Genomic DNA, 13,292 nt, shown 5'->3' with positions numbered 1-13,292 from the left:
TTATTAGTTTGAGCATTGCTTGAGACAATGTTTTGATTGCTTTCGCAGGAGTCGGGGTACACCCTGGATAGCCTTTTGTGGATTTATTATTATTAGCTAAAAAGCTCATCCATCCATTTTCTATAACCGCTTACTCCAATTAAGGGTCATGGGAGCCTATCCCAGCAGTCACAGGGCGTGAGGCAGGGTACACCCTGGACAGGACACCAGTCTGTTGCAAGCCTAAGTAAATAGCCAACATGTAAAATAAAAGTGTAAATAACTGCTGAGGATAACAAATTTGAAATAGCGGTTCTCATGAAGTATAAGAAAAAAGACAATACAAAATAAAACACCACTAAACTGCATAAAATAGAAAACCCCTATTTAAAAAGAAGTCTAACACAAGTAGGAAATAGATAAATATTTCTAATAACTTAAACCAACCAAATATTAAATACAGGAGGTAAAAGTAGACAAATATAAGTTTACAATTAAAAATTGGTTACTGGTCACTATTTTTTTAGGTCACTTTTCATTTATGTACATTATGATCGGATTTACCTTTCAGGTGCTGCTTAACATTTCAAGAGTGATTGCTATATTTTGTAAGAAATCACATATTTGCGTGAAAAGAAGAGCAAAGATAAGGTGCCACCTGCAACATTTGCAAGCAAGACAATAATCTTGTAAAACAAAAAGTTTCAAGTAACTTATTGTCATCCAAATGTCTTAAGTGAGATCAAGTGATCTTACATCAGCAGCGCAGACTTGTTACGATACTTTGGATAGGGATGTAAAAGGGATGCATGTAAATATATTCCTTAAGTTGACAAAAAGCCCCCACAAAAATTTTTTTGAATTATCTGCTGCTGTTTAGAAATTTCAAAATAAATCCAAAAATAATGACCAAATAGATACTGTATGACATGCTTCTGTATATTGTCTGTGTTTTTAAATTTAAAATATTAATTTATTAGCATAAATAAAAATACGAGTGACCATATATCTAAAGTGTGAAAAATAAAAGGGGGAACAGTTTAATGCATCAGCTTCACAGCTCAAATGAACTGCTGCAAAGGTGACACAGGCAGAACTGTACGGTGTTAAAAATAAGAGAACAGTTGCATTAACCAGGAGTTCAGCAATTACTACTGAAGATTTGCAAAACTCCAATTATGCAATATTTCTGAAAGATGCACTGAGATGTGTCTGTGCACGAGTTAACACTATTATCTTCATCTTGCAGAAGCTTATATCTGCAGATAAGATGTATTCACCTAGTAAGGGTGTGTGTATGTGTATATGTTTTGCAATTTAAACATTAACTTTATTATGAATAACTGTAACCAATGTATGTCACACTGCCTTCACTTAGACTTGCAGTTGCCTTGTCCCATCACTCAGTATTTGCATAAAATAGACTTCTCTATTGGTCTATAGTGGCCCTGCCAAGCTGGCAGCATAGTGTCTTGTAGATGAAAAACACTGATTGAAAATGAATGGCAGCTGGTCAATTTGCTTCTGTCTCTTGTAGCAAATGTGGCCAAGGGGTAATGGGGGTCCAGCCATGACTGACAGCATTGTAAACAGTACTATCTGATTATGTCTTCTGCTTTTGGCTGCTCCCATTAGGGGTCGCCACAGCAGATCAATTGTTTCCATCTCACCCTGTTCTCTATAACTTCCTCTGTCACACCAACCACCTGCCTGTCTTCCCTCAGCACATCCATAAACCTTTTTGGCCTCCCTCTTCTCCTGTTTGGTGGCTCCATCCTCAGCATCCTTCTCCTTATATATGCTGGGTCCCTGCTCTGCACATGCCCAAACCATCTCAATCTCACCTTTCTGACTTTGTCTCCAAACCGTTCGACCTGTGCTGTCCCTCTCATATGTTCATTCCTAAATCTGGCCATCCTCATCACTCCCAAAGAAAATCACACAATCTTCAGCTCTGCCACCTCCAACTCTGCCTCCTGTCTTTTTGTTAGTGCCACCATCTCTAAGCTGTACAACATAGCTGGTCTCACTCCTGTCTTGTAGACTTTCCCCTTCATTCTTGCAGATCTTCTTTTGTCACAAATCACTCCTGCCACCTTTTTCCACCCTGCCTGCACACGGTTCTTCACCTTTCTACTACCCTCTCCATTACTGTGGACAGCTGACCCAAGTATTTAAACTCATATACTTTCACCACTACTCCTTGTAACAACACTATTCCACTGGGCTTCCTCTTATTCACACACATGTATTCAGTCTTGCTGCTACTGACTTTCATTCCCCTTCTCTCCAGAGCATATCTCTACCTTTCAAGGCTAAACTCGACCTGCTCTCGACTCTCACTACAGATCATAATGTCATCTGCAAACATCATAGTCCATGGAGATTCCTGTCTGTCATCCGTCAACCTGTCCATCAACATTGTGAACAAGAAAGGACTCGGAGCTGATCCTTGGTGTAATTCCACCTTGAAAGAATCTGTGACTCTTACTGCACATCTCATCGCTGTCACACTATCCTTCTGCATTTCCTGCACTACCCTCACATATTTCTCTGCCACTCCAGACATCCTCATAAAATACCACAACTCTTTTCTTGGCACCCTATCATAAGCTTTCTCTAAATCCACAAAAACAAAATGTAACTACTCCTGCCCTTCTCTATACTTTTCCATCAGTATTCTCGGAACAAACATTGCATATGTAATGCTCTTTCTCTGCATCAAATCATAGTGCTCATATATCTTCATCTGTTTTTTAAGCCTTGCTTCTACTACTGTTTCCCATGACTTCATACTGTGGATGATCAACTTTATGCCTCTGTAGTGACTGTAGCACATCACTGTTCTTAAAAATAGGAACCAGCGCACTTCATCTTTTCATTTTATTTCATTTATATAGCACCAAACCACAACAAAGTTGCCTCAAGGCGCTTCACACAAGTAAGGTCTAACCTTACCAGCCCCCTAGAGCACGCACACAGGTGACAGTGGTAAGGAAAAAACTCCCATTGATGATTTGAGGAAAAAACCTCAAGCAGACCAGACTCAAAGGGGTGACCCTCTGCTTGGGTCATGCTACCGACACACTTGACAATACAAATATACAGGAAATTTTGGGAGTCCATGCTGCTGCACAGGACGGGAGGCCTGCAGAAGAAGACACCTACTCCCACTTCTGGATGGAGCAGCACCTCAAACAAAGAAAAAAAAAAAAAAAAATTAAGCAGCAGAAAGACAACAAATACGGTATAATTTGACAGCATTAAGCAACAAGAAAAACAAGAAATACTAAGGTGGTCATCTCCACTCCAGGCATCCTCTCACTTTCCAAGATTTTATAAATAATCTGGTTAGAAAATCCAATGCTGTCTCTCCTAGACACTTGTATTCCTCCACTGAATGTCATCTGAACCAACTGCCTTTCCACTCTTCACTCTTTCCACTGCCCTCAGTTCATCCTTACTAATCTCTTGCACTTCCTGATTTACTCTGCACATCATCCAGCATTTTCTCTCTCTCAATTTCTTCATCAGCTCCTCAAAATATTCCCTCCACCTTAATTCTCAGCACACTCTTCTCTCTTGTCAGTGCATTACCATCTGCATCTTTTACCACCTTAACCTGCTGCACATCCTTTCCAGCTCTGTCCCTTTGTCTGGCCAGTTGGTACAAGTCCTTTTCTCCTTCCTTACTATTCAACGTCTTATGCAGCTCACTATATTCCTTCTTAGCTTTATTCTCCTTAGCTTTTGCCACTTCTCTTTTCGCCTGTCACCTTCCATGTCCTTGTACTCCTGTTTACTTTCTTCATTCGCTGACTATCCCAATTCTTTTCACCAACCTCTTTCTCCTTATGCTTTCCTGGACATCTTCGTTCCACTACCAAGACCATGTCACATCCACTACCTTCCTAGCTGTCTCCCTCACCACATCTGCAGTAAGTTTCCAGTTGTACAAAATTGCTTTCCCTCCATCCAGTGCCTCTCTCACCTGCTCACTGAATTTCACACAACAGTCTTCTTTCTTCAGCTTCCACCATCTGATCCTTTGCTGAGTACTCTCTTCTTCACCTGTAAAGTCATCCTACGAACCACCATGTTATGCTGTCTTGCTACACTCTCTCCTGCCACAACCTTACAGTCTCCAATTTCTTTTAGCTTGCATCTCCAACAAAGAATGTAGTCCACCTGCGTGCACCTTCCCACACTCTTCTATGTCACCTGCCTGGTGCTCCTCCCTTTTCTTAAAGTAGGTATTCACCACAGCCACATTACTGTCCTTGATACCATATCTTCTCATTACTTCCTCATCACCATTGTTCCCTTCACCCACATGCCCACTGAAGTCCGCTCCTATCACCACTCTTTCATGCTTGTGCACACTCTCCGCCACCTCATCTAACTCACTCCAGAAATCATCTTTCTCCTTTCGCAGCCTACTTGAGGGGCATCTGCACCATTAATTTTGCTCCAGCTGTATTTGTGCTGAATTTGATGCTTGTAAAACTATTTGAAGGATTGTTTATCTGCTGCACAAAAAGCCAACATATTTGCACTCTTAAACAGCGAACAGACAGACATGCCAACCTGAATTAAAGGAGAAATGCTTTTGTAATAACCTGGACCTCATTTCTGACATAAAATATGGTTGATTACTCACCAATCACACCAAGTTTGGTGTGATAAGTGTGTGTGTGTATATATTTATATATATATATATATATATATATATATATATAATACCTACGTATGAGATGTATGTTTTGTGAGTGCTTGGGTGGGTTTCCTGAGTATCGTGCCCACGCTCCCGTCCAGTAGGTGGCGGTAATGCAACTTCAAATGAGATATAAGGGCCTGTTTAAAAGAAGAATGTGTTCTGGACGATTCGTGGGCGGGGCGTAATATATCTTGTGTTATTTTCTTATTTTTAGCGGGTGTTTAACGTTGTTAGTGGATAGGTGATTGCTTATAATTTGACTGCGCAGTAGTTATATTAAAATGAGCGACAACGAGAGAGATTTTAGAGAGCAGGTGAGTTATGGCTCTAAATGCGAAGTTGTAGGTAACGTTAAGTAGCTGCTTTTGCAAGTCTAATATACAACTTGTTAATGCCAATTATTTTGCTGCAGCAGCTGGTCTCAAACACGAACGACGTGTGGACATCCTTAGCTTTGGGTTGAGTCGTAGTACGAATGCTTATTACATCGTAAAAATCCGATCAATCGCTAGCTAACGTTAGCTGTTAGCTAAAGATTTGGGCCTATGTCGGCGCCACCAGATCATGCTAAGCTAAAAGATAACATTACTGCTGTTAAATATTACGTTTACTTTTACTCAGTTTTATTAGGAATGCCATAAATCTGAATCTATCACTAATTCAGCTCAAATGTAAAAAACAAAACAAACAAAAAAAAAAAAAAACACAAGATTTGCGTGTCGACTGTTGTGCTGTTGTTTTCTTTGTAACTTTAGTGTTTTCCAGAAACCAGTATGTCTTATCACCCTTGTTTGTTCTTTGTTAAGGTTGAGTTTGGAAGAAAGAAAAACACAGAAGACGTTTCACATACGAAGTTGTTAATGTTTGAAGCTGATGGTGTTGATGCATGCTAATGTATTGGCGTTTGGATGCAGACGCAATCAAGATCAGTCCCTGCTACTAGTGTTGTAATGGCAGATGATAAATGGGGAAGAGGAGGAAGTCATAATGTCAAACAGAAGAAAGAAGAAAAGTGGTTGTTTTGAAGTAATGAAGTTAAGATCAGAAGTTTTCCAGGGTATGAGTAATTTCCTAATAGTCTGCTATGTTATTACTGTCATTTCTTTAAAGCATGCATGTTATTTCTTTTATCACAAACACTGGCCAATATATCCAAACTGTTCAGGTTGTTGTTTTTATGTGCAACTTATGTTTCAGCTACATTATTTTCTTATCTTAAATATGTGCCTTGTACATTACCTGAGCAAATTATTAAATTATCAGTGACACAAATTAAATTGAAAAACGTCAAGAAGTCCTTCTGAAAGGTGTATGTAGAGATAGAGGATGGGTGCAGTCTCCTATCTACTCTTTATTCTTGTTGCTTGGTACACATTTGCTTTTAGAGTGAATTTAACCTTTGTATCTGACCTGTAGGACTCGCATGCTGGCTCAAGGAGTGTTACCCCACGTGGTTCTCAGAAATCTACTAGCCATTCCCCAGCACGCTCTAAGGATGGCTCACGCCGGTCCAGGTCTCACTCTCATTCCCATTCAAGGTAAAACTTTTTTTGTCTAACATACATGCATATTGTGAAAAGTGCTTCCCTTTTCCAGTGTTTGTCCCAACATGTCAAATCAGGCACTACCTTATATGTTTGATTTTTGTATGTATCATGGGTAAATAAATTATTACTGATGTTTGCGGTGAATTCTTCCCAGATCCCGTTCCTATCGAAGCTCACGACGTTACTACTCTCGCTCTCGCTCCCGTTCTTACCACCGGCGTTCCCGCAGCCGATCTCGGAGTGGGGAACACCGTCGGCGTCGGAGCCACAGCCATTCCCCCATGTCCAGTCGTCGCAGACACGTTGGCAACAGGGTACGAACAACAGGGTATTTTTACGTGGTGTGTGTGTGTGTGTAATGTTTATGAATTGTCGGAGCATAATTTTCAAAGTTCTTTTGCAGGGATAAAAAAAAAAAATCCAATGACCCCAAATTCAAATCATGATTTCATGATTTGCCAAACCCATTTACTTTCATGTTTTTATATATATATATATATATATATGTATATATATGTGTGTGTGTGCACAACACCAATTTCATTTAAGTTGGGACATTGTGTAAAATGTAAATTAAAAACAGAATACTTCATTGGAATCGGGGTTGTATATCCACCTACAAAGCTTCAACAATTAGTGTCCTTGGTTCCCAAATGCTTATGGAGTTGTTATGATTGGGTATAAAAGGAGCATCCCCAGAAAGCTCAGCTGTTCACAAGCAAAGATGGAGTGAGGATCACCACCTTGTGAACAAAATAGTCCATCAGTTTAAGAACAATGTATTAGAAGCTTCAAAGAATCTGGAGACGTTTCTACACGTAAGCGGCAATGCCGAAAACCAACATTGAATGCGCGTGATCTTCGATCCTTCAGGCGACACTGCATTAATAATCAACATCACTGTGTAAAGGATCTTACCGCGTGGGCTCAGGAACACTTCAGGAAACCATTGTCAGGTAACACAGTTCGTCGCTACATCTACAATTGCAAGTTAAAACTCTACCGTGCAAAGCGAAAGTCATACATCAACAACATCCAGAAACACCGCACCCTTCTCTGGGCCCAAGCTCATTTGAAATGGACAGACGCAAAGCGGAAAAGTGTGCTGTGGTCTGATGAGTACACATTTCAAATTGGTTTTGGAAATCATAGTCGTCGTGTCCTCCGGACAAAAGAGGAAAAAGACCATCCAGCACAAAGTTTAAAAGCCAGCATCTGTGATGGTATGGGGGTGTGTTAGTGGCCATGGTGTGGGCAACTTACACATCTGTGTACCATCAATGCTAAAAGGTACATCCAGGTTTTGGAGCAACACATGCTGCCATCCAAGCACCGTCTTTTCCAGGGACGACCCTGCTTAAGACAATGCCAAGCCACGTTCTGCACGTGTTACAGGAGTGTGGCTTTGTAGTTAGAGTGCGGGTACTAGACTGGCCTGCCTGCAGTCCAGACCTGTCGCCCATTGAAAATGTGTGGTGTATTACGAAGCGCAAAATATGACAGTGGAGACCCCGGACTGTTGAACAACTGAAATCGTACATCAAGCAAGAATGGGAAAGAATTCCACCTACAAAGCTTCAACAATTAGTGTCCTCAGTTCCCAAACACTTATTGAGTGTTGTTAGAAGGAAAGGTGATGTAACACACTGGTAAACATACCAGTGTCCCAGCTATATTGAAACGTGTTGCAGGCATCCATTTCAAAATGAGCAAATATTTAAGTTTAGTTTATCAGTTTGAACATTAAATGTCTTGTCTTTGTGGTGTATTCTTTTGAATATAGGTTGAAGAGGATTTGCAAATCATTGTATTCTGTTTTTATTTACATTTTACACAATGTCCCAATTTCATTGGATTACAGGCTGTATGTGTGTGTGTTGGTGTTACGTCAATTCTTTTTTCTGTTGCAGGCAAATCCAGACCCCAACACATGTTTGGGTGTATTTGGATTGAGTCTTTATACCACTGAGAAGGATCTGAGGGAGGTGTTCTCTAAATATGGCCCTCTGTCTGACGTCAACATTGTATATGACCAACAGTCACGTCGCTCCAGAGGTTTTGCCTTTGTCTACTTTGAAAACTCTCGGGATTCCAAGGAGGTAAGGATGATAATTTGTTATTGATGTATTGTTGTATTATTATTGATGGATGTGCCTGGAACACCTGCACAGGGGGTATCCTTACAGACGCCCAAACCACCTCGGCTGGCTCCTTTCAATGCAAAGGAGCAGCGGTTCTACTCTGAGCTCTTTGCGGATTCTTTCGGTCATGACCCAACCCTCGTGACCATAGGAGAGAGTAGGAACGAAGCGAGTTGATCAAGAGCTTCGCCTTTTGGCTTAGCTCCCTTTTCGTCACAGCAGTACGGTAGAGCGAATGCAATACCACCCCTGCTGTGCCGGTTCTCCGGCCAGTCTCATGCTCCATTGTCTCCTCACTCATAAACAAGACCCCTAGGTACTTGGACTCCTTCACTTGGGACAAGAGCTCCTCTTCCTTGTGAGAGTAAAGAGCTGGCCGGTTGTTTGATGACCAGGACGGAACCCGCATTGTTCCTCTTGAATCAAAGGTTCTACTATCGGCCAAACCATCCTTTCCAGCTCCCTGGAGTAGACTTTACCAGGGAGGCTGAGTCGTGTGATGCTCCTGTAATTAGCACACACTCTCTCTGGTCCCCTTTTTTAAATATGGGGACCACCACCCCAGTTTCCCACTCCTTAGGCACTGTCCCAGACCTTAACGCAATGTTTAAGAGATGTCCCATCCAAGGCAGTCCCTCCACACCCAGAGCCTTCAGCATTTCTGGATGGATCTCATCAACCCCCGGGGCCTTGCCACTGAGGAGTTGTTTGACTATCTCAGTGACCTCCACCAGGGAAATTGATGAAAATCCTCCATCAGCTTCCAGATCTGCCCCTACTATAGTGGGCGCTCTGGTCTGATGCAGGAGTTCCTCAAAATGTTCCTTCAAGACTGGGATTACATCCTCAGTTGAGGGCTTTGAGTCCCATCCTTATTGTAAACTGTTTGGATGGTTCCCCATTTTCCCCTCCTGAGGTGCCTCACCCTCCACCAGAAGCACTTTGGTTCTGACCGAAAGTCCTTCTCCATAGTTGCCCCGAACTCCTCTTACACCCGCTGCTTTGCCTCCCCCCACAGAAGAAGCTGCCGCTCTTCGGGCCTGTCGGTACCTTACAACTGCCTCCAGAGTCCCCAGAGATGGATCGGGGAGGCCGTTCCTCCCAGTCACACCTCTCCAGGTGTCTCCGTCATTGCCCACGTGTGCGTTGAAGTCCCCCAGCAGAACAATGGAGTCCCCCATGGGAGCATCATACAGGACTCCATTCAGGGATTCCAAGAAGGCCAAATACTCCAAACTATTGTTCTGTGCATATGCACAAATGAGTCAAGAAGTATGTTTTTGAAAATGGGGGTTGTATGTTTCAGGCCAAAGAGCATGCCAATGGCATGGAGCTTGATGGCCGCAGGATTCGAGTGGATTTTTCAATTACTAAAAGAGCCCACACTCCTACTCCGGGGATCTACATGGGGCGTCCAACATTGTAAGTAATTCTTATTTTCTAGGTTTGAAAAATTTTTTTTTAATCATTATTCCCCATCCCTGCCCCAGTATGGATGTTTTTGGAAGGAACCTTCCTAAGTGAAGGGCATGTGTCCTTTTTTGTGTGTGACAGTCATGGTGGTGCATCACGGCGTGCGTCTCGGGACTATGACAGGGGTTATGAGAGAGGCTATGATCGGGATTATGATCGTTATGATGATCGAGATTACTACAGATCATACAGGTAAGTTCTTTGTGGTGTCTTATTGTAATGTCGAGATTGGATTTGCTATATGGCAGTTCTCTGACACACTAATGATGTTCCAAGAAAGAATTTGTTTGTTTGAGCTTATCTTCTTGATCGTACCTGTTATTTGTAGTAACTTTTTTCCCCGCTGGCCAAAGGCCCGAAGGAGCATTATGTTGTGGCTATGTTCATTTGTCACGTCTCTCCCTCCGCCCCAAAAAGGGTGTAAGCCTTCTGAAAACAATTCCTCTCACACTTTTAGGAGGAATTTCTTGAAACTTGGTATAAGTCCTTGTTATAGGTTGGTAATATGCATATTATCATATCATTTGAGTTTCTCATTTTTCCAAAGTTATGGCCCTTGATTAACAAATCTAGACTCTTGTCAGTTTCATGAGTGGGTGCCTGCATTCTGAAATCAGCTCCTTATAGGTTGGTAATATGCACATTATCTTATTTGACTTAAGTCACATCATAGAAAATTCCTTTTCATTCATGTATTCCAGTGAATCAACTGGTTAACTTTTTAAAAAGTAATATTTATTATTCTGCCATGTGATTCATTAGCAAGGAATGTTTCTCTTGATTTATGAAATAAATTCTTCAGTAAAATTAGCAAATTTTACAGTTTTTGCTCAAAGTGCAAATAGCTGATATTTATTCACAAAACAAATGTTATCAGAATGTATCAAAGCAGCATTAGCCAGCGGGGGATATTGTGCTCTCAGATCACTCTTGTTTATATTTTTTTTTCACATATCTGTACTGTTTTATAATGTGATGTGTAATAGCTCCCCTCCAGAATTTGACTCAAGTTTTATTAACAAGATCGAGTGTATGTCTCTGGAATTGCACAGGGATTCATGTCTGTGTTTGCTCTCAACCCTGCAGGCGCAGATCTCCATCTCCTTACTGCAGCAGAGGGTACCGTTCTCGATCCCGGTCACGGTCCTACTCACCACGTATGTTTTAAATAATTTGTTGCAAATTGTTTGCTTCTCATTCGTGTATTATGTAGCTTTGTTTCCTGAAACTATATATTCAAAAAAGCATGGAACAGAGACATTTACTTGAGTTTTGTGTTTCTACAGGTCACTATTGAACAAGAGGAGAAAGTTTTCCCCTAATGCTTGTTTTATCTTATGGCCAGGTTATGTATTTGATATGGATTGTAGATGTTTAGGTTATTAATGGGATTCTTTGGTTCTAAAGCTGTATTTTTGTTTGATTATGACAGCTTATTGATGTGCCCCTGCCACAGCTGTATCATGACACATTCAATAAAACAGACTGTGTTTACATGTGACTCTTGGTCTGTTGCACAGTTTCTCTTTTTATTTATTTTTTTAATTGGTATGATTCATGCAATATGACCATTTAAATCTGTGTGATAATTCAAATTAAAGTGGCTATGGCTTAGCCAAATTAAACAGTTGTAATGATTATACAGGTTTTGTCTGAGGATAGGGAAGTGTGGGTGAGCTGCTTAGTCTGCTGCCACTATGACCCGGACCTGGATAACCGGCAGAAAATGAACAAATGAATGAATACTTAAAGGAAAACTGTAGCACTTTTAAAAACATGTATACGTTTAGGACTTTGGTGTATCCTACTGGATATGAATAATGGAACAAGGGGTAAAATGTTCAAAAGCCCATGAAGGCTCCTATCCTATTTGTAGTGTTTGCGTGCAGCCTTCAGATGGTACAAGTTGTCTTCTACATGTGTTGCTGTTAACAGCACAGTGGTAGAGTGGTTGTTTTCCACCAAAGGATTACAAGGAAGTTTCCTTTTGATTGTGTGTTAGTCTGAAAATGTGTTTGCTGCACTAACCTCATTTTGGTCTTCTTACCTTGTAAAACACTTGATAAATGTCAAATAACAGGAAAAGTTGACTGAGAGCATGACATCTTGGCTGCTGCTTTTTTTTTTTTCTTGCACACAGCTGGTTTCTTCATGAACTCTACTTTTGTCTGCTTCAAATGCCTGTCACCAATTTTTTAAAATTTGTTTTCTTGGTCCTAAAGTATCATTTACTGGTATTTAAAAAGGGAAAATAAGGTGATTTGCTGATTAACTTTTCATATTTAATAACTGCATATTACTCATCCTGCATCTGTTTGTCTGTGCTTCAATAACTTGGACAAAATTGTATTTTCACCACATTTGAACTGGACATTCCAAACGAGTGCATCTTGGGGAAAAAATAAATGGGTGTGTTTATGTCCAATTATGGTTCCCATTGGACAGGATTTTGTAAGCTTGCACATGCAATAATACATTGAAACTCCACACACAATATCTTAGCAAAACTTTGGGTGATTTTGGCAACCAGGAGGGCCAGTTCCTGGAACCTTATGACACAATATCGTGACATAGGGCAACTGACTTCACTCTGGGAGAAACTATGCAATATGGTAAATGGACTGCATTTATATAGCGCTTTTCCATCTGCAACAGACGCTCAAAATGCTTTACAATAATGCCTCCCATTCATCCCGACATCCTATAGATGTTAAATGCAGTTACGGGGTAATGGCTTGGTAATGATTGTATGAGGCAAGCTCAAACATTCTGCAAACTGCTGCTTGTCACTAATGAATAAAAATGTCCTTACAAGTGTTTGGTAACATGGAGAGGGTCCTACTGGGGTAAATGTGCATGTGTTTACCTCACTAGATGCAAGTAGCTTTTTAAGATAACCTATTATAGCTAGCCGTTTACCTTAGGGTGTAGTCAAGTTCTTATTTGATAAGGCAGAACCAAGAGATGGTTGACATTTGTCTTTGTGACTTGTCAAAATAGTGTTCATTCCCCTGGTTACCTACTTTTGAAGTGACGTAAATTGAATAAAACAGATGCGCTTCGTGTAATGCACTGTGCATTTCAGTTAAAATGCGGGTGGTTTGTTTATTCAGTCTTTATTGCCTATTTGATTCCAACACATTACAGCAGCGAAATCAGTATCCAAAGTATCAGCTAGCAATTTTATTTTAGTCTGGACCCAGTTAAAAAATTTTTTGAGGCAGACTGAACATCTCAAAATTTGAAAGAGAGGCTGGATTTTGACAGCTAGTAAATCGCTGCTGAGATAAATAGTAAAACATTTTCATACACTATTGAACGGTTATCGCTCACCGTTAATGTAGTCGAGACTTTTTTTTTTTTAGTGCGTCATAAAAGCACTACACCCTGCACTCGCAGGGTGTAGCGCTGACGTTTCATCTCGTGAAACCAATC

General features: G+C 40.8%; 1 protein-coding gene across 3 annotated transcripts; it reads left to right on the top strand.

Annotated features, from left to right (window-relative positions):
- Nucleotides 1-4,853: 4,853 nt before the first annotated feature.
- LOC117531868 (transformer-2 protein homolog beta-like) lies at nucleotides 4,854-11,327 on the top strand. 3 transcript variants are annotated; one of them, XM_034195059.1, is made up of 8 exons: nucleotides 4,854-5,010; nucleotides 6,113-6,234; nucleotides 6,398-6,557; nucleotides 8,154-8,342; nucleotides 9,691-9,806; nucleotides 9,939-10,049; nucleotides 10,944-11,014; nucleotides 11,144-11,327. In XM_034195059.1, the coding sequence occupies exons 1-8, from the start codon at nucleotides 4,978-4,980 to the stop codon at nucleotides 11,152-11,154; spliced, it is 813 nt and encodes a 270-aa protein (XP_034050950.1). In that variant the 5' UTR covers nucleotides 4,854-4,977; the 3' UTR covers nucleotides 11,155-11,327. The 3 variants fall into 3 exon arrangements, with proteins under 3 accessions (XP_034050950.1, XP_034050952.1, XP_034050953.1); XM_034195062.1 differs by lacking the exon at nucleotides 11,144-11,327 and adding an exon at nucleotides 5,503-5,542 and having other exon boundaries at nucleotides 4,963-5,010; nucleotides 6,111-6,234; nucleotides 10,944-11,025; XM_034195061.1 differs by lacking the exon at nucleotides 11,144-11,327 and having other exon boundaries at nucleotides 10,944-11,025.
- Nucleotides 11,328-13,292: the final 1,965 nt, after the last annotated feature.

This window comes from Thalassophryne amazonica, chromosome 19 (assembly GCF_902500255.1).
Source record: "Thalassophryne amazonica chromosome 19, fThaAma1.1, whole genome shotgun sequence".
Classification (NCBI taxonomy): Eukaryota; Metazoa; Chordata; class Actinopteri; order Batrachoidiformes; family Batrachoididae; genus Thalassophryne; species Thalassophryne amazonica.
Note: the sequence above shows the minus strand (reverse complement) of the source record. Positions and strands in the feature narration are given on the sequence as shown.

What these genes read in the sequence shown, in the direction of transcription:
- LOC117531868 (XM_034195062.1), top strand. Translation starts at nt 4,978, where the DNA reads ATGAGCGACAACGAGAGAGATTTTAGAGAGCAG. An exon ending in AAACACAGAAGACGTTTCAC is followed by an intron (nt 5,543 to 6,110) that starts ATACGAAGTTGT and finishes TATCTGACCTGT; the next exon opens with AGGACTCGCATGCTGGCTCA. An exon ending in TACATGGGGCGTCCAACATT is followed by an intron (nt 9,807 to 9,938) that starts GTAAGTAATTCT and finishes TGTGTGTGACAG; the next exon opens with TCATGGTGGTGCATCACGGC.